The sequence below is a fragment of the Notechis scutatus genome, chromosome 6, assembly GCF_049901735.1.
Source record: "Notechis scutatus isolate UNSWTSFEM ecotype Mainland chromosome 6, rNotScu1.2, whole genome shotgun sequence".
NCBI lineage: Eukaryota > Metazoa > Chordata > Lepidosauria > Squamata > Elapidae > Notechis > Notechis scutatus.
The window spans coordinates 45,804,609-45,824,628 of NC_142014.1; the positions used below are offsets into that span (position 1 = coordinate 45,804,609).

The window sequence follows — 20,020 nt, forward strand, 5'->3', positions numbered from 1 at the left end:
TGCTGTTTGTTTTGCTAGCTTCCTGCTTTAGTGGTACTTAATACTGCATGTACATAACATCAATGATGCGTCTAACCTATTTAAGTCTCTGATAAGCTACTACATTATCAAAGGCTTTTAAAAACACAAAACCAAAAAATATTATGAACACTAGTAAGGCATGAATACAAGTCGGAAAAAAATCCAAGATTATACTACAACTTTTAGGTTGATGAAATCAAACAGTTTCAATCCAGCTTTGTTTTTTTAAAAAAGCGATTGTCACAATTGAAAAAGGGAAAAAGAACACATCAAAACAAACTGTACAAAGGCAAAGTAGAATAACAAAATATTTTACTAAAACATAAGATTTACAGAAGATTTTCCAGACAAGCCATACAAAATGGTCACAAGCTTTTTTTTTTTTTTTTGAAAGGAAGATTTTTACACTTGACAGCAGAATCACAATATTATTAGTGAGTGGATGTTTAATGTTCCCATTTTTTCAAACAACTAAGCTTGTCCAGCTACAGCTAAGTTAGACTTGGCTAGAATATAACTGGTTAGCTGCTTTAACCAATGCAATTAGCATCACCATAAAAAAAAGGGAGGAGGAGCCCACACAATTAGAACAAAAACCCCTGCAGCTAACCCTGACTACTTTCATTCACAGTGCTTACACTTAACTCATGATGGGGAAAAAATCATTAAAAGCAGAGATGTGCTACTGCTTTTAAACAATTTCACAAACAATCCTGATGATACTTCTAGCCTCTGCTCATGCAGAACAGGAGTGAATTAGGACAAGACACAGATTTGCTAATGTGCATTTAAATCACCAAAGAACTGATGTCTGGGTTTTTATTCTGTAAAGTTTTCTAAGACTCTGTCCATTATGTGAAAACAAAAAAAGGAAGAGGTCTTGGCAGAACAGGAAAAAGTGATGCACACTAATTTAGAGCACATTTTAAATATTATTCATGGCATATAGCCTAGTCCATGCTCTGGCTGTAAAAAGAAAGGAAAAAAGATGTATTAGTCCAAACAGTAAGTCACTTATTTGATTTTGCTGAAAATCTGTTACAGATTTTCTATCTATATTTCTGCTATAAGTTTCCTTTTTTTATGAATTAATAGTTACTTTTCCATATTCACATTAGGCACGTGATAACTTCGATCTGTTATGCAACATTTATCATAATTAGTTGTGATCAGCACGTCTCATGACACTAAAGCAGTACCATTTGGAAGAGTAATTTATCTATCTATTTTTTTTTTCCTGGCATATACAATATGCTCATTCAATTAACCTTAACAAACTAGCCGGGAAGTAAACTTCAGCAAGGGAGGGTAGGCAGAAATTATGCTGAACCAGATATTAATTCTTCATTTTATAAAGTTAACTGCTTGCATGCATATCTATAATCTATCTAAATATGTTTATAAAATAAAAGCAAAGGAAAAACAACATGAAATGTAAGAAAGGGCCCTACTCTCTCCAAATCACCCGCATGAGAGAAAGAGAAACAGACGAAGAGAGAAGGGGGGGAGAAGGGTAGGTAGGTATCTTGAAGAGAGGAACTAGTCCTAGAATGAAGATACAACACCTGTTTCTATGGCTTGGACTTCATTGGTCTTCCACTGCTCAGCTACATCATTTGCTAATGGATCATCTGGGTTGGGTGCGCTTAACAAAGCCTGGATTGATAGCAGAACTGTACGGATCTGCAAAGCTGGAGACCATTTATCTGAGGAAGCAAGTGAGAAGGTACTACTACAGCAGCATTTCTAATAAAGACACTCTTTCTCCCACACTTCCCAGCTTGGGAAATCACTGAAATAATTTCTGAATATCTTCACAATCCGCTAAAAGATTGTAATTGCTCATTGTAATAATGATTCCAAAATGCTTACCTTTCAAAATATCTAAACATATTCTTCCCAATTTGTCTACATTAGGATGATAAATTTTGGTCATGAAACGTACTTTCGGAGCTGCCATTGGATATTCTTCTGGAAGGAATAGTTCAAGTTTAAATGTCCCACCCTCAAAGGGGGAATCCTGTGGCCCTGCAATGACCACATGAAAATAACGTGCATTGCTTTCATCTGGTTCTGCCTTTATGCCAGGAACAGGTTCTGCCAGCAAGCGCTGGGTTTCCTGAAAGAGAAAAAAACAACACAGCAGTTGTTGGTAAGAGTTCATGCCTTGAAATGACACATGATTCAAGCATAAATGCTGCCATTTCCTTATCTCTTCCCTCTTCCGTTGTAAATGCAGGGTAGTCTGTCAGAATAACTACTAAAGTCTTGGCTCAACTCATCTATCAAAACTTTTATTAATGCTATTGTCTTCCTTTGGGGCCAACTTTTTTTCTTATATATTGAACAACAATTTTTCTATGTTTGAGAATTTCTGCTGCTGTAAACACCTGCACAAATAGTCCTTGATCAACATTCTATATAAGATCTATGTAACCTTGCAGCTTTTGCTCTGGGTTCATCTGGGAGCATGAGACCAGTGATTCACTGAAACCTGAAAGCCTTGGAATTAATAACATGTTTGCACACTATCCATTGTTGTTATTTTGGAAGTGAGTTTTCTATCACACATGAAATTGAAAAACACTAGTGAGGTTGTCCTGCTCTTACTCTCCTGTTTAACAGAAGAAATAATCAGAACCACCTTCTAATACAGGACTAAGAAAACTATTTTAACATGCATGGCTAAATATAAAAACTGCTTCATAAAACAAGAAATTTAGTTTCCTTGACAAATTAGGCACCAGTGTGTCATCAAATTTCTTATGTACTTTCAGATCTATTGAAAAACATATATATTTGAAAATAATTAATAAGTTTAAAATTCATTTAAATTTATAGTTTCCATTTGCTGATATTTATAAGTTTTCTGATATACTTTAAGAAAGCATTGAAACTTATTTTGCTAAGCAAAATAAATAAAACTGCTTAAACTCCTTATTTATTTAATTGTGTAGATAGATAGATAGATAGATAGATAGATAGATAGATAGATAAATATAGATAAATATAGATAGATAAATATAGATAGATAGTGTTATGAAGCATAATGCTACCACATTTATAGTATTATATTTTTTCCATGCTGGTCTCCGAAAGAACTCCATCTGTTCCGAGATTTACAAATGATTTCTTAGTTTGCAAAGTAAAATCTTTTATTATAAAAGTTTGTTTTAGTTTCTCCACTCCAATTTCATTAGAAAAAACAGATCTGCATCTAATAATGAAGGAGTATTTATTTTAAACCAAATGATATTTTATCTTAAGCTACCTGAATCCAGTTTTGTTTTTTTACTATCAGAGGAAAGAGGTCTACAGCCTCATTGACCATAGCAACTAGTTGAATACAGCACATGTACTTGCTGCACAATTTATAGAATTACACATTACAAATATATTAAGTATATGTAACACATTTCAACCTCTTAAAGAAATACATTAATAGGAATATGGCATAATTTAGATTCGGAAAGACATTTTAGAATATATGTATTTGTCAATGCCTCCTTAAAGAAACTGCATCTATTCCTGTGCCTACAGAGTAACTGTATGATCCCATAGAAATAACACATTTAAATTATAGAGCTAGTCACATGATATGACGAGATGCTCTGAGACAGATCTGCACCAATTCAGAAAGCTCAAACTGCCCAAGAAGCTGCTGATACAGTTCTATAGAGGAATTACTGAGTCTGTCATCTGTACCTCTGTAACTGTCTGGTTTGGTTCTGCAACCCAACAAGACAGACACAGACTTCAGAGAGTAATTAGGACTGCAGAAAAAATAGTTTCTACCAACCTGCCTTCACTCGACGACCTATATACTGCACGAGTCAAAAAGAGGCCTGTGAAAATATTTACAGACCCCTCACATCCCAGACATAAACTGTTTCAACTCCCACCCTCAAAACAATGCTATAGAGCACTGCACACCAGAACAACTAGACACAAGAACAGTTTTTTCCCGAACGCCATCACTCTGCTAAACAAATAATTCCCTCAACACTGTTTACAAAGTCTGCACTATTATTACTATTAATCTTCTCATCACTACTTATCACCCCTCCCTTCCCACTTGTGACTGTATGACTATAACTTTGTCACTTGTATCCTTACAATTTATATGGACTGTTTTCTAGTATGATTTGATTGTACCCTATGACTATTATTATTAAGTGTTTTACCTTATGATTCTTGACTCTTGATGAATGTATCTTTTCTTTTATGTACACTGAGAACATTTGCACCAAGACAAATTCCTTGTGTGTCCAATCACACTTGGCCAATAAAGAATTCTATTCTGTTCTGTTCTGTTCTATTCTATTCTAGATATGCCCCCCTAACTAAAATGTGTATTTTCCTGGGCTGCATGAATAATATAATGCTCTAGGAAAGTCCAGTCCTATGCGGTTCAAAATACAAGCTTTTAGTTTTTTATTTAATATATCTATGGCCATTCAATCCAGAGATAGTGATTCTGGGCAGTTAACATCAAGTTTGAAAAGACCTAAACACTAAAAAAACAAAGTCTCTTTTTACGACCCTGTAATCCCTTAATTTAGGGTAGAATCAGGGCAAATGATCAAAACAAAAATAATTTAAAAACCTATATTCCAATATATGCCAATATCTTACAGAATGGACTTATTGGACCTGGTCCAATGCCTGAAGAAGAGGGAAGTTTTCAAAGCCAAATAATAGGCCAAAATGGTCAAGGAATTCAAATCTGGGGGTGGGTGGGGAATGTTCTGTAATGTAGGAGGTGCGAAAGAAAAGGTGTGTCTCCTGGGTCCCATAAGATGGCACTGTTTCATGGAGCATACAAAGTATCTCTAGTGTCAGCATTCCAACCAAACTCTCCACCCCAAATTCAGCACTCAGAGACAAAGTCCATCCAAGTAAGAATTTATAAGAGAAGTCATATTGGCACATCTGGGGAAAACCCAAATCTGAATTCCTGCGTTTTCCCCTGCTACAGTAAAACTCACACCTAGCCCCTTACTGATGACCCTCAAGTCACACTCTCCAATCCACCTCCATTCTGAACTCCCGCCAAGTCCAGCCACTCCCCTCCAAACTCCAGTGACTCAACCTTGAGCTCTGGCGAAAGAATGTTGTTGTGGCTATCCTCCCTTCTCACTTCACTCTCATTCCCAGTTACTCAACCTGCCTTGTAGTAGCCCCAAATCTGAATCAAGATGGATATGGGGCTGACATCTAGATTTTATGTGACAGTAGAAACAATCAAAGATAAGGGGATAAGCTGGTCCTTTGCTTTGCCTAAAAGGGCTTTATAACCAGAACCCTAAATTGTACCCAGGAGCCTACTGGAAGCCAGTGCAGCTTGCAAAGAAGTGAAGTTACAGTACATGAGTATACCATGATGTGCCTCTAACTGTCTACATTACCACATTCTGGAACAGTGGTAGCTTCTAAATAGTATTCAAAGACAGACCCACGAACAGCACATTGCAACAATTCAAATGAAAGGTCACCAAGGCACGAGTGACCATGGATATTAATCCAAACACATTTATTTACTTTATATGCCAGTCGTCTGATGATTCTGGGCAGAATCATCAACTGGTGCACAAAATGGATTTATGCAATGGACCTCCTGATCACAGCTGCTATCTGTTCTACAAGGGGAACCAAAAAGTCCAAAAGGACCCCAGGTTGTGCACTTGTTGTCTAGGGTAGGCTTTCTCAAACTCCACCCCACGGACCGGATACGGCCCACTGAAGCCATTAATCCAGCCTGCGTGGGACTATGAGGCTGCCCCGCCCACATCGTCCCACCCACCTGCCAGCCCCCACCCTTTGGCCAAGTGCAGGACTTCCCTTTGCAAGTCCCACGGGCTAGAACTGGAAGGTAAGACCAATGTTTTTGCTGGTAGAGTGCTTCTGGGGGGTAGAGGAGGCCAAAAAAGGGGCGGGCGGAGGTCTTGGGAGGTATCCGCATGCCCTGTTTTTGGCCGGCAGAGTGCTTCTAGGGATGGGTGAGGCCAAAAAAGAGGTAGAGGCCCCGGGAGGCATCCGTGCTCTCTGTTTTTGGCCAGCAGAGTGCTTCTGGGGACGGGGAAGGCCAAAAAAGGTGTGGGTAGAGGCCCGGGGAGGCATCTGCGTGCCCTGTTTTTGGTTGGCGGAATGCTTCTAGGGACGGGAGAGGCCAAAAACAGGCCGCACCTTTTGCCAGCTGAGGAAAGAACTCGAAGATTTGCCAGAGACTTCAGTCCACTGTCACTCCTCTGTGGGGGAAAAAATGAAGGGTCCCAACAGGAGAGGCTGCGCCTGCCGTGTAATTACACATCACTTCCAAGAGTCGTGCTTAGTATCAGGTACCTGCATGCTTTCCATTTATCCTGGGTGAAGCAGAACATAAGCAGAGAGGGGTGGGAAGCCCGAGAGCATGTCGTGCCATAGCGCAGGGCTATCCCATGCCGGCTGGATTAGCCCAGAAGCAGCAGATCCCCCAGTCACAGGCTGGATGTGGGGTCCAAGGCAGGGGGAGGGCAAGTGGATGGCCCTCAGCGGAGAGCGCCACCCTGGAACTAAGCGCAACTCTTGGAAGCAATGCTTAATTACGCAGCAGGTGCAGCCTCTCCCGTTGGGACGCCCCGCCCGACAGAGCAACGGTGGCAAATCTTTGAGTTCTTTCCTTGGCTGGAGAAAGGCGCAGCCCTTCACTCACGAGGAGAGCTTGGCGGCCAGTGGAGAAGCGAAGCTGGCAAGACACGAGTGAGCTAGGGAGCTGGTGCCACAACAGCTGCCCCGCCACCTTCTTCCCCACCCTCCCGCCGCCGCTTGGCTGGCCGTCCTGCTCCCACTCAGCACTCAGCAGTTCCAGAGTGGTGGCCGGTGAGGCTGCCTGCCCCTGAAGGAGAACATGTCTCTGCTCCTGGAGAGGGAAACAGGAAGGGAATCCAAGCGGCGACAGTGGGAAAGACAGTGGGGCGGCTGTTGCAGTGCCCACTCCCTAGCTCGCTCACATCTCAGCGGCCGCTGAGCCCCCGCCTTGGGGCTTCCTCGTCTGATCTGCTCCAAGTGATGCCTGCCCGGTTGGATCCTGCCTGCCAGACACACGGAGACCTGGATCGAGCCTGTTGCGTGCGTTTGGCACATGCAGAGGAAGCTCCAGGACAGTCAGCGAGATTCCAGAAGCTGATTTGAGACCACCACAATGTTAATGGAATGGAAATAGGAGAGAATGGAATGGGAATGGGAACAGGATGAGATGGGATGAAATAGCAGTAGCAATAACATGGAGTGGGAATGGGAGTGGGAATAGGATGGAATGGAATGGAAATGGAATGGAATGGAATTCAACGAGGTATTCCAGGGCACTGCCAGGATTGAAGGGCATCCTGCAGAAGATGCCCCAGGAGAGTGAGATATGGAAAGAGAGACAGAAAGAGTGAGACAGAGAGAGAAAGACAGAGAGAGAGAGAGGGAGAGAGATAGGATAGGGAGGGAGGGAGGGACTTGTTCATTGTAAGAATTGCTGCAAAACTAAGTATCCTGAAGGGGACCATCAAACAACTTAAAAAACTATTTAGTAAAAAGAAATGTCAACCAAAAGAGCAACATCCTCAGGAGCAAATGAAAGTTTAATTTGTGTGTATTGTTTAATGGACTGCTAAACTGGCAAAATGGACTGCAAAATTGGCCACACCCACCCAATCACAATGCCTAGGCATGCCCATCCAGTCACATGACCATCTAGCCATGCCCATCCAGCCAGTCCAGCCCCCCCAACAGTCCGAGGGACCATGAATTGGCCCTCCATTTAAAAAGTTTGAGGACCCCTGGTCTAAGGACTGTTATCTCATTCAGAACTAAAGGTTGAATGTTCCCAAATAAGGGGGTAGGATCCTACAACACACATCCTTTTTTTCCCCATCTAGAACCCCATATCCCAGATAGTGTGAGAGAACCTTGACCAGATAAGTATAATCGTTATTGATGATACCTATTTCCATGCTGACCAATGAGATTAAGCAGTGGCTTCATATAGGTGTAAAATAGGAGTGGGGATAGGGTCTAGAGCAGTGGTGGCAAACCTTTTTCGGCTCCCGTGCTGATGCTCGTGCGCGCACGCTCACATGCCAGCACTCAGAAGGCAATGTGTGCTGGGGCCCCCCCAACACCTCCTTGCTGCGTGCCGCACGCCTGTACATGCGATTCCCCTTGCTGTGCACCATGCATCTGCACCTGCACGCATGATTCCCCTTGCTGCACACTGTGCATCTGCGCCTGCACATGTAATCAACCCTCCACGCACTGCGCATCTGCGCATGTGCATGCAATCACTCCCATATGCTATCTATCTGCGCATGCGCACGTGTCTCCCGCGCACCCCCCACCCATGCACGCCAGATACCCGACAATCAGCTGTTGGGCGGCAGCAGCACGCACGCATGTGCAGTAGGGCCCTTCCGGGCAAGCTCTTGCGTGCCAGGGGAAATGTCTCTGCATGCCACTTCCAGCATGCGTGGCATAGGTTTGCCATCGCAGGTCGAGATTCTAGAGCAGTGGTTCCCAAAGTGGGCGGTACCACCCCCTGGGGGCCGGTGGGATGCCTTAGGGGGGCGGTAAGAGGCAAGGGGGCTGGCAGGGGGGCGCTAAGAGGTGGCAGGGGGGTGTTCGAGGTGTCGGCCCTGCAGGCTCACTGACTGCCGGCCATGCAGCCCGTTGACTGCTTCATCACTCCGTAGCTGGCACCTCAAATATGGAACCCGCACACGGTGAGCCTTGCCAAGCCTGGGGGAGAGAGGTGAGAGGTGGTGGAAAGAGGGTGCCTTAGCTTGCAGGCCGCCCTCTCCGGTGGAAGCAGCAAAACCCTCCCAAGGCGCGCAGTGGAAGGGGTGGGTGGTCTGGCGTTAGGACCCCCTTCCCCGGAGAACAAGGGAGCGCACAGCATCCACCTGGCCTCCGCCTCTCCAGCCAGCCGGGTTTGCGTGCAGGATGCGGGTGGGTGCAGTTGCGGCTCTCCAAGGCACTTGGCTCGGTTCAGTTCAGCTCTACGTAGCCGTCCGGAACCTAGAACCTAGCCTCCCTCTGCAGCCCGGTTCTTCCAACCAAGTCCTGTGCTTGCTTGCTTGCTTAGTTTCTAAGCGATTGTTCCTTCCGCCTCCCCTGGTCTGGGCTGCTTCCGCACGCCTTCCTCCTCCCAGGCGGAGCATAAAGATGAGCAGAACGCTTCACTGAAATTGGGAGTTTCTGAGCGTGTGTAGAGTACCTCCCCTTGCTTGGCCCGATGGAAGTGGACCTTGGGTTGAAGCAAAGAGGGTGAGGTCGGCTGCATCGCTGCCCCGGAGAGGTTGGCATTGCAAAATTGGATGCCAAAGGGGCTGGAGAAGGGGCAGAGGGGCAGCTGCAGGGGCTGCAGAAGGGGCAGAGGAGAAGCTGCAGGGGACTGCAGAAGGGGCAGAGGGGCAGCTGCAGGGGGCTGCAGAAGGGGCAGAGGGGCAGCTGCAGGGGCTGGAGAAGGGGCAGCTGCAGGGGCTGCAGAAGGGGCAGAGGGGCAGCTGCAGGGGCTGCAGAAGGGGCAGAGGGGCAGCTGCAGGGGCTGGAGAAGGGCAGAGGGGCAGCTGCAGGGGCTGGAGAAGGGCAGCTGCAGGGGCTGCAGAAGGGCAGAGGGGCAGCTGCAGGGGCTGCAGAAGGGGCAGAGGGGCAGCTGCAGGGGCTGGAGAAGGGGCAGAGGGGCAGCTGCAGGGGCTGGAGAAGGGGCAGCTGCAGGGGGCTGCAGAAGGGGCAGAGGGGCAGCTGCAGGGGCTGCAGAAGGGGCAGAGGGGCAGCTGCAGGGGCTGGAGAAGGGGCAGAGGGGCAGCTGCAGGGGCTGGAGAGGGGCAGCTGCAGGGGCTGCAGAAGGGGCAGAGGGGCAGCTGCAGGGGGCTGCAGAAGGGGCAGAGGGGCAGCTGCAGGGGGCTGGAGAAGGGGCAGAGGGGCAGCTGCAGGGGCTGGAAGGGGCAGAGGGGCAGCTGCAGGGGCTGGAGAAGGGGCAGGGGGCAGCTGCAGGGGCTGGAGAAGGGGCAGCTGCAGGGGCTGCAGAAGGGGCAGAGGGCAGCTGCAGGGGCTGCAGAAGGGCAGAGGGCAGCTGCAGGGGCTGGAGAAGGGGCAGGGGGCAGCTGCAGGGGGCTGGAGAGGGGCAGCTGCAGGGGCTGCAGAAGGGGCAGAGGGCAGCTGCAGGGGCTGCAGAAGGGGCAGAGGGCAGCTGCAGGGGGCTGGAGAAGGGCAGAGGGGCAGCTGCAGGGGCTGGAGAAGGGCAGCTGCAGGGGCTGCAGAAGGGGCAGAGGGGCAGCTGCAGGGGCTGCAGAAGGGGCAGAGGGGCAGCTGCAGGGGCTGGAGAAGGGCAGAGGGGCAGCTGCAGGGGCTGGAGAGGCAGCTGCAGGGGGTGCAGAAGGGGCAGAGGGGCAGCTGCAGGGGGCTGCAGAAGGGGCAGAGGGGCAGCTGCAGGGGCTGGAGAAGGGGCAGAGGGGCAGCTGCAGGGGGCTGGAGAAGGGGCAGCTGCAGGGGGCTGCAGAAGGGGCAGAGGGGCAGCTGCAGGGGCTGCAGAAGGGGCAGAGGGGCAGCTGCAGGGGGCTGGAGAAGGGGCAGGGGGCAGCTGCATTAAGGAGCAGGAAGATCTTAGCCATGGTTTATTCATTGACTAAGCCGGAATCAAACAGCATGCTAAACTCTAAACCAGAATGGCTGGGTTGATATATTCAGCCTGTGTTTCTCAACCTTGGCAACTTGCGTGGACTTCAATTCCCACTCTGGCTTTGCTCCACTTTCTCAAAGTGCCACTGCTGTCGCATTTGTTCTTTCTATGTGTCTGTCCGTCCATCCATCCATCCGTCCATCCATCCATCCATACAAAAGGTCTGCCTGTCTGTCTGCCTGCCTTTCTGTCTGTCTACCTACCTACCTATCTACCAATATAGATCTATCCATCCATCCAAAATGTCTGTCTGCCTGCCTTCCTGCCTACCTGTCTTTCTGTCTACCTACCTACCAATATAGATCTACCTACCTACCTATCCATACATTCATCCAAAAGGTCTGCCTGCCTGCCTGCCTATCTACCTATCTATCTACCAATCTATCTACCTACGTACCTACCTACCTGTCTCGCTCTGTCTGTCTGTCTCTCTCTCTGTCTCTATCCATCCATGTATCCATGTTCGAAGCGCCAGCCCTGCAGGCACATTGGGAAAGTAGAGCAAAGCCAGTCTGGGAGGGAGAGGGAGAGTGAGAGTGAGAGTGAGAGTGAGAGTGAGAGTGAGTGAGAGAGAGAGAGAGAGACCTGATGCATCAGATTGAAATGAGGCCTAGTTTAGACTGAGGCCCTTTTCCACATTGAAACATCTTTGGCTTTTATTAAAGGTTTTATGGACAAAACATGGTCAAGACTATCAGGAAGCTCTCACATTTTGTTGAGGCTTTAAACAGGATCCATTGAACCAGATCTCCACCCTAAAAAATTACTTTTCCCCAATGTATTACAGTGCCAATTCTGTAGAAGGCAAAACCAAAATGTACTGGTAAATTACGAGAACACACACACACTCCCTTCTAACCCTGCTGGAGCAGGTGATTGGACTAGAATAGATATCTCATTATCTTTCTCCTCCCTCCCTCCCTCCTTTATTTCTTTTTCTTTCTGTCCCTTTCTTCCATCCTCCCCTCTTTGTCCCTTTTTCTTTCTTTCCCTTTTCTCTTTGTTTTCTTCCTTCTCTCTCTCTCTCTCTTTCCCTCTCTCAGGCTCACCCCATTGACTTGACTTGCTTGGGCAGATCCCTCCAGTGCAGTGGGTGAGCTCAATGGGGTGGACCTGTGGGGCCAGCTCCTAGAACGCGGCAGTGTTGACACGCTTGAAAAGTAGAGCAAAGCCAGAGGTTGGTAATTTTTGCTGCAAATAATCACAAAAGCTTCCTGGTTGTGCACAAGAAGAGACACACATGTCAATGCAATTCAGCAACATAAAGAAATACAAATAAAACAAATCAACAAGAATCGGCAAAGCATCTCTGATTAGATTTTATTCACTGCTAGAATCTAATCAGAGATGCTTTGCCGATTCTACTCCAGCAGGTTAAAAGGGAGTGTGTGTGCATGGCTTTCAAAACTCCAAAAACGGGTCAAGTATCTCTGGGGAGGCCAGTCATAAATTAAAACACTTGCTAAACAACCAGCCATTAAGTGAGGACCACTTGTATTTGATTTGCCAGTCACCTGGCCACGCCCACCCAGTCATATGACCACCAAATCACACCTACCCTGTCATGTGACCAGCAAGCCATGCCCAGCCAGCAAGCCACGCCAGTCACATGACCAGCAAGCTACGCCCACCCAGTCACATGACCAGCAAGCAACGCCCACCCAATCATGTGACCAGCAAGCCACACCCTCAAATTAGGCCACGTCCACAGAAATTTGAATCCCACCCCTGGGTGGGGGGCACCGAGGATGAGTTTGTAGCACCAAGGGGGCGGTGGACTGAAAAAGTTTGGGAATCACTGTTCTAGAGCTAGACTTTTCTCTCCCTACTGACTGAAACTAGCGCAGAACTGCCACAGTAACATGCTCCCCACTAAAACAGGTCCAGAAAATATAATTGATGGTATCAAAAACTATTGAAAAAACCAGGAAGACCTAGATAGATGTATTTTTCCATTCCAGTCTTTCAAAAAATCAGCAACAAATGTGATCAAATCTAACTCGTTATCCAGGTCTGAATCTTTATCGAAAAGCAAGATTAACTTGCTTTCGCCAAGGTCTTTAGCCATCTTCTCCGCACTTTCCCTATAAAAGGAAGATTATAGACAGAATGAAAATTGTCCAGGACCATTAGACCAGCAATGGTTCATTAAGGAAAGGACTACTGCTTCTTGAAGAGTTGGCAGGACTCCTTCCTTCTGAGGACAGAAATGGATTCTCCATTACCTGGATCTAATTATATACTGCCTCCTAGGAGACCTTAACCAACTGGGAGGAACATGCATATACTGTGGCCTGGTCTATTTTCTCAGGACAACAAGCCTGAACTCTTTGCAGATAATCAAGCCAGATCATGCCTCAGTCAACTCCATACCCCTTGATATCCAGAGTTCAGCTCAGAGCAGATTGAAGTGATAGATGCCTCAAATCGTCCTCACATTGGCCTTATAGTTCCCTTAGCACCATCTTACACAGATCAGGTCATTTTGAAAAGGCTGCCAGCCCTGGAGATGCAATAAGAGTGGGAAAATATTTTTTTTGCACTCTTATCACAAAGTAATACCTAATCAAGGCTTTTACCATTATTATGCTATATTTATTTAATATCCGAATCTGACATTAACAATCTACGTTAGAACTCCATGGACAAAAATATCTTTTAACTGCCCAATATAATCCTTTAGTCTTTCTCACCACATTTGTCACTTGATCTCTTCTTTCCATGCCTCTTTGTAATTTAAAAGAGCTATTATTAGATCTCAGTCAGGACTCAAGAACTTGATTATCAAACACTGGCATACATGGTAGTCACAGCTACAGATCTTATTTCCTGCTCAATCGTTAGTTCTTTTTACGTCTCCTTTAATTCTGTCTGATTCTTAGTTCTGCGTATCTTTAGAGTCATTGGAGCACTTCCGGTTACTGGAGTTTCTCCTAATTCATTCAGAATAGTATCTGAAAATAATATTTTCTATTTATTGAAATATATGTGGCTACATATCAATCTTCATCTTATTCTGATTGTAGCATAGTGAAGTTTGAGGCATCTTAAATCTTATTTTGTCATATCTATATTATTTCATACATAATTATTTAACAGATAATCTGATCAGAAATTTAAAATAAATTAACAAACTACCTACAGATTAGGGAATGTTTATTATCTCCAAATGTTAGTGAAGTTCCCATTCTCTCTTAATATTGGCCATCCTAGCTGAGCTTGTTAGAAACTGCAGTTAAATAATATATGGGAGTTGTAATATAGCCTATCAATTTAAAATATAATATCAGATAATTATATTAATTAACACAGATTCTAGATCTCTATTGATAAAAACACTGTATCTATTATTTAAAAAAGGATAAAGACACTTGAAGAGCACTTTAAAACTTCCAAGAATTTAACATACTGAATCATATTTATAGAACCAGTTTTTCAAATACACTTTTGTTACTTTATTAATGCAGACATTAAATTTCCGCCAGTGGTACAGAACAAATGTACAAGTTGTTACTGATCCAGAAATGACTGTACTGCATTGCACAGGCACACTGAGTATAATATAGCAGTAAAAATCAGAAAAAAGTTTGTCATTATAAATATGCAAGAGTTCTAGAAAATTTAAACAGCATATTATCAGATAATCAATCATACAATATTAAGTGTGGCCATCAGGACCTTCCTAAAAGTCCCATCAGTTATACAGATTATATCTGAACATACTGAATGTAGGGCAAATCCTTCTTTGTATAATTAGTTCCAAACAGCTCCATTTTTCCTATATTTAGTGGGAATTTTCTATCCTGTAGTTTAATTCATTATTCTTTGTCAAATTCACCTTAATCTTCTATTACAAAATATATTTTTCAACCTCTTTTCACAAAACTTTGTTCTAGTCCTCTGATTATTCTTCCTGTTGCCCTCTGAATCTGGTCGACTTTTTCTGAATCTTCCTTACAGCATGGCAAACAATACAGCACGTAGTACAGGTAGTTCTCAACTAACAAGCACAATTGAGCCCAAAGTTTATGTTAAATAAGAAATGTATTAAAGCAGTTGTGCCCCATTTTTCGACTTTTCTTTCCAGATTTGTTAAATGAATCACTGCAGTTGTTAAATTAGTAACAGGGTTGTTAAGTGACTCCCCATTGACTTTGCTTGTCAGGTGGTCAGGGGGGGGGGGGGGGGGGGGGGGGGGGGGGGGGGGGGGGGGGGGGGGGGGGGGGGGGGGGGGGGGGGGGGGGGGGGGGGGGGGGGGGGGGGGGGGGGGGGGGGGGGGGGGGGGGGGGGGGGGGGGGGGGGGGGGGGGGGGGGGGGGGGGGGGGGGGGGGGGGGGGGGGGGGGGGGGGGGGGGGGGGGGGGGGGGGGGGGGGGGGGGGGGGGGGGGGGGGGGGGGGGGGGGGGGGGGGGGGGGGGGGGGGGGGGGGGGGGGGGGGGGGGGGGGGGGGGGGGGGGGGGGGGGGGGGGGGGGGGGGGGGGGGGGGGGGGGGGGGGGGGGGGGGGGGGGGGGGGGGGGGGGGGGGGGGGGGGGGGGGGGGGGGGGGGGGGGGGGGGGGGGGGGGGGGGGGGGGGGGGGGGGGGGGGGGGGGGGGGGGGGGGGGGGGGGGGGGGGGGGGGGGGGGGGGGGGGGGGGGGGGGGGGGGGGGGGGGGGGGGGGGGGGGGGGGGGGGGGGGGGGGGGGGGGGGGGGGGGGGGGGGGGGGGGGGGGGGGGGGGGGGGGGGGGGGAATAAAAGGAGGAATCCCTTGACCCTGGGACACTGCAACCAGCTGTGAAGCATCTAAATGTAAATCTCGTGACCATGGGGATGCTACAATGGTCATTAGTGTGAAAAATGGTCATAAGTCACTTTTTTCAATGCCATTTTAACTTCGAACAGTTACTAAATGAACTGTTAAGTCGAGGACTACCTGTACTCAAAGCAGATCCCACCAATACAGAATAAAGAGAACTGTTATCCCTGTAATTTGAAGACTACAGTTCTGTTGATTCAACTAAAATTGCATTTGCCTTTTGTAGACATCAAATCGCCCACCAATATTATTTGTAATTAATAATTATGCCAAGATCTTTTTCACAAATGATCAGACTACATATTTCCCTACTGTGTGTTTGATTATTATTTCTTAAATGAAAAGCACCGCATTTACCTCTTGTGAATTTTGACAAAATTTTGTCAATTTCTGAAAGCAAGATGTCATTCTAAAGCATTCCAATTATCTACTGAAGAGAAAAAAAATGAGGTATCTGGCAAGACTAGTCCCTTGGAAAAATTATTGTAACATCTGGTCATTATTACCGCTTAGTTTTCAAGATGTTTACCAACCGATTTCTTTAAACTTTGCTCTTGAATTATCCAGATCAAAACATAAATCTAATGTATTTGTTGGCTTACATCACTTTTTACAACAAAGACACAATATTCCATCCTCTCTTTCTCCTCATTCTCAATGTAGGGTATGAAAGATTTTGACACTACTTTTAGTTTTAGGAATGTGAAGCCAGAAAGAGAATTAAAATAGAAACATTTTGAGAAATGTAGCAACAAACATGAGCCAGTTTAAAGAACATATAAATATTGAAGCCCATGATACATTCATATTTTCCCTTTTCTTTCTTTCGCCAGGGTTAGCTAAATGCCTTGTTTCTACTGTAAAATAGACCTTTTTTTATATCTCCTAGGGAGCATTACTGCCTAGGGGAATTGAAATGGTGCATTTTTGGTGGACTGATGAAATTCCTCCTGGGAAAGATTGTTCTGATTTTTGAAGACTAGTCAAATGCAATCCTTGATCCATCTGCAGATCATGATGATAAGATAGGAATTATAGCCAAGATGGGACATTTGAGGAAATACGCATGGCTATCTAAAACTCTGAATCTCTCTATTCTGCTCAGTTAAATTGTGATTATTGTGATTAGTATCCAATTTGTGCTGATGCCTCTTTAACTAAACCTAGAATTTGAATGAAAGGAAAATATACTTTCCTGACCCTGATAAAGCACTATTGTCATGAAAGTTGGTTTAGACCACAGGTGTCAAACTCGCGGCATCACATTGCCATCATATGACATTTTGAGACATTTTCCCCATTCACGGAGGTGGAGTAGGCACGGCCTGCGCATGATGCATCCGGCCCGTGGACTGCCAGTTGGTCTAGACAGAGATGATGATGATGATGTTTGGCTAGATAATACACATTTTTTTCTTGGTAGAGAGCAATGTTTAGTGTTATGGCACTAAGGAATGTTACTTTATGCAGGGAGTTCCAAGCTGACTCACATTAAGAGTTCAATCAGGGCTTAGGTTATGACTTGAAATACTAGCTGAAAGCCCCACAACAGATACTTCTGGATAGCTGTTAATCTTAACAGGGATCCCTCCCACTTAGGAATCTCTTGATGATGCCAAGAAAGGTTCAGTGTTTCCTGGTAACAGGACTAAAGGGAAGACTGATACTTATGCAAGATCCCAATTTATAGAAAGGTCAGGATCTGGGAAATGGAGACTGATATTGGTGATTTTATTTTTAGTCTGCCTGCAGATAGCTTGCTATATGAGCAATTAGTATACAAAAATAGAGTTCTTTAGAATGCTAGGATGGCTTAGATAGTTTTGCTATTGTACCACAGGTTAACAAAATGTATACTCAATTTCCATACATTTGGCTACTAACCAACTAGGTTCTGGGCAGGTGAATCCTCTTGGATTGCTAAAATGTGAAAGATTTTACCAGGTCTGAGTACCAGGGATTTGTGGATTAAATGAGTGTTATTCATATCAGTATCATTCTCTAATATTACAACAGACTTGGGAGCTCAGGATTAGTGGAAAAAGGATATCATAGAGCCAGGTGGTGCTAAAGGAAATATGTTTGTCTGTTATCTAGGAAAGAATGCAATAAATCATTCATATTTATGATTGGTGGCTGTTGCTCAGAGATCCATTCCTTTTGTGAAAAGACATTTTTCTCCTCCAGTTGTTTCCAAGATTTATCTAAGATAATGCATAATTAGCTGCAGGTTTCCATTATCAACTACAATGGCTAATAACTAAATGTAACTTTGAAATGCCAATGTAGTGATTCCAAATAACACCTAATAGTTTGATCAAGTAAGCCAAATCTACCCCACCACCCCCCCCAAAAAATCAACCCTGATGCTCTTCTCAGTTTGGATTAGAACTATAAGTTGTTTCATTATTGTAATAATAATTGAGATATTTACCTGCTTGATCAGATCAAAGGCCTTTTTATTTCAACATTCCATTTCCAAAATGGTCAACAAGAAAGCTACAGGAAGGACATTAGAGCAAATAGGCATGGCTTGGTGTTGCTCCTTTAGTAATATTGAAGATTGTGAACTAGTTTTATAAGTTACCAGTTAAAAGAAATTTACTGTTGATAAACAGTTGCAGTTTTAACTGGTGTTTTACTCCAATGAAGAGATATCTCATCACTAAAGTTGATCCTTCCCAGAAAAGTCATTCTAAAATACAAACCAATTAATTGCATGTATCATCCTGAAGAAAGCCATAAGATTACAATGTGTTAAGGATTTTAGTATAAGTTATCAAAGCACATTATCATTTATATGTGTGTATTATGTGTGTGCATTGTTCCTATAACTCCTAGTAACTTCCAGTAAAATTATATGACTAAATTTCTAATTATATTTATCAAAGAGCCATGAAGAGGAGAGAAAAGTGAACAACTTCCACCAGCCAAAGGTGGAAGCAACTTCTTGCCTTGCTTCCTTCAGCATAATTGAGTCTCTGGGAAATCCATTCCGGCCCTATACATTGATGGAAATGCATCTCCTTCAGCAGAATCACCTATACCCCTCTTAGCTAGAGAAGTCGTAAGTGCTCTATTAACACTGGCGCAGATTTTCATAAATATTCAACTACACAAAACAAAATGCTACAAATGACAAAATACATATAGAAGACTGACAATTTGTAAGTGGATTTATTTTAAATCAAGCGCTTAACAGTTAATTCACCTTCATTTCTTCATGGTTTTAAAACTATACATTAAATTCTGCAGAAAACAAATTATGCCACACAGAGAGGCATCAAGAATCCGCCATAAGATGCATGCATTCAAATGAAAGTATTTTAGCCTTCTATGCAAATCTGGATTTACTCAATAACACAGGAGATGGGGAAAGGAGCTGCAAGGCAATTTGGCAAGCGGTAAAAGCACAATTCCTTAAGGAGGGACTCATGAGTCATCGCTAAACTGACCATCTCCTTCCTCCTCGTGGGAAGGGAGAGCACGCTCACTTCTCCCCGGATTAGCTGTTTGTCGGAAAGAAAAGAGCAGAATTATTTCGGCGGCGAATGTAGAGACTGCATATCAGAGCTCTGGGGAAGCAATTCAGCTGAGCCGTTTCCACCCGCCTGCCGGCCCGGCCCGGCCCCAGGTCATACACCTAGTCTAGCCCCATCAAAACACCTCCCACTCCGGCCGCAGAATAAACGAAGAAGCGGGAGAGGAGAGGCAAGGGAAGGGACTGAGGGGCGGGTGGCTCGCGCGGTAAAGGTCCGGAAGAGGGGACGGACGGAGAGGGCTCGTGCAAGCCTCCCCGCCTAAAATTCCCATTCATTCCCGGCAGGCTGAGGTGCCGAGGCCTCGCCCGCGGCGCTCCTTGCATCCGTCACGCACCCATCGGCCGTCGCTCCTTTGCAACATACGCGCGCGCCTCGAATGGCGGTGGCTGCTCCTGCGGGCCGGTCCTTCGCCGCCCCTCCTCCCCCCCCCCTCCCCCCGCAGCAGCGGCGCGGGCAAGCAGAGTGACACCACTGCCTGTCTCCCTCACCGGAAACGCCGCGCCCCCGAAGCATTTGCTCCAGGCTCTCCCGGCCACGAGCTAGACGCGGGGCCTGCCTCCAGCTGCCGCAGGGGGAGGAAGGGAGGAGAGGAAACAGACAAGAGGAGAAGTAAAGCGGGTACCTTGATGATTCTGCGGGGCAACCCGGCCATCTTGTCTTATCAGGATTTAGTCTCCACTGGACCTCGACTCCGCTCGGGGCTTACGCGCTACCGGAAGAAGCCCGTGATTCACTTCCCGTAACGTCATCGCAGCACCTCCGCGGGCAAGCTGGGAAGCGTAGTGTCAATTGCTAGCAAGGCAGGATGAATGAACCCAATGGTTTCCTGAGGAGGGGGGGAGGCGGCTCTTCGTCTCCCTTAAAGATGAGAACCATTGGTGCGTCTCTCTTCGCCCCAGAAAGACCGTTCTGCATTCTGTTGCCTAAGGCAAACGGCAAAATTCTCATCCCACTGAGGGTTGG

The 20,020-nt window shown here is 46.0% G+C and overlaps 1 protein-coding gene across 1 annotated transcript; it reads right to left on the reverse strand.

Moving 5' to 3' along the window:
- Nucleotides 1-316: 316 nt before the first annotated feature.
- Nucleotides 317-19,823, reverse strand: UBE2N (ubiquitin conjugating enzyme E2 N). The gene is made up of 4 exons (XM_026693783.2): nucleotides 19,680-19,823; nucleotides 1,894-2,140; nucleotides 1,587-1,727; nucleotides 317-987 (listed from the first exon to the last, which is right to left on the reverse strand). The coding sequence occupies exons 1-4, from the start codon at nucleotides 19,707-19,709 to the stop codon at nucleotides 947-949; spliced, it is 459 nt and encodes a 152-aa protein (XP_026549568.1). The 5' UTR covers nucleotides 19,710-19,823; the 3' UTR covers nucleotides 317-946.
- Nucleotides 19,824-20,020: the final 197 nt, after the last annotated feature.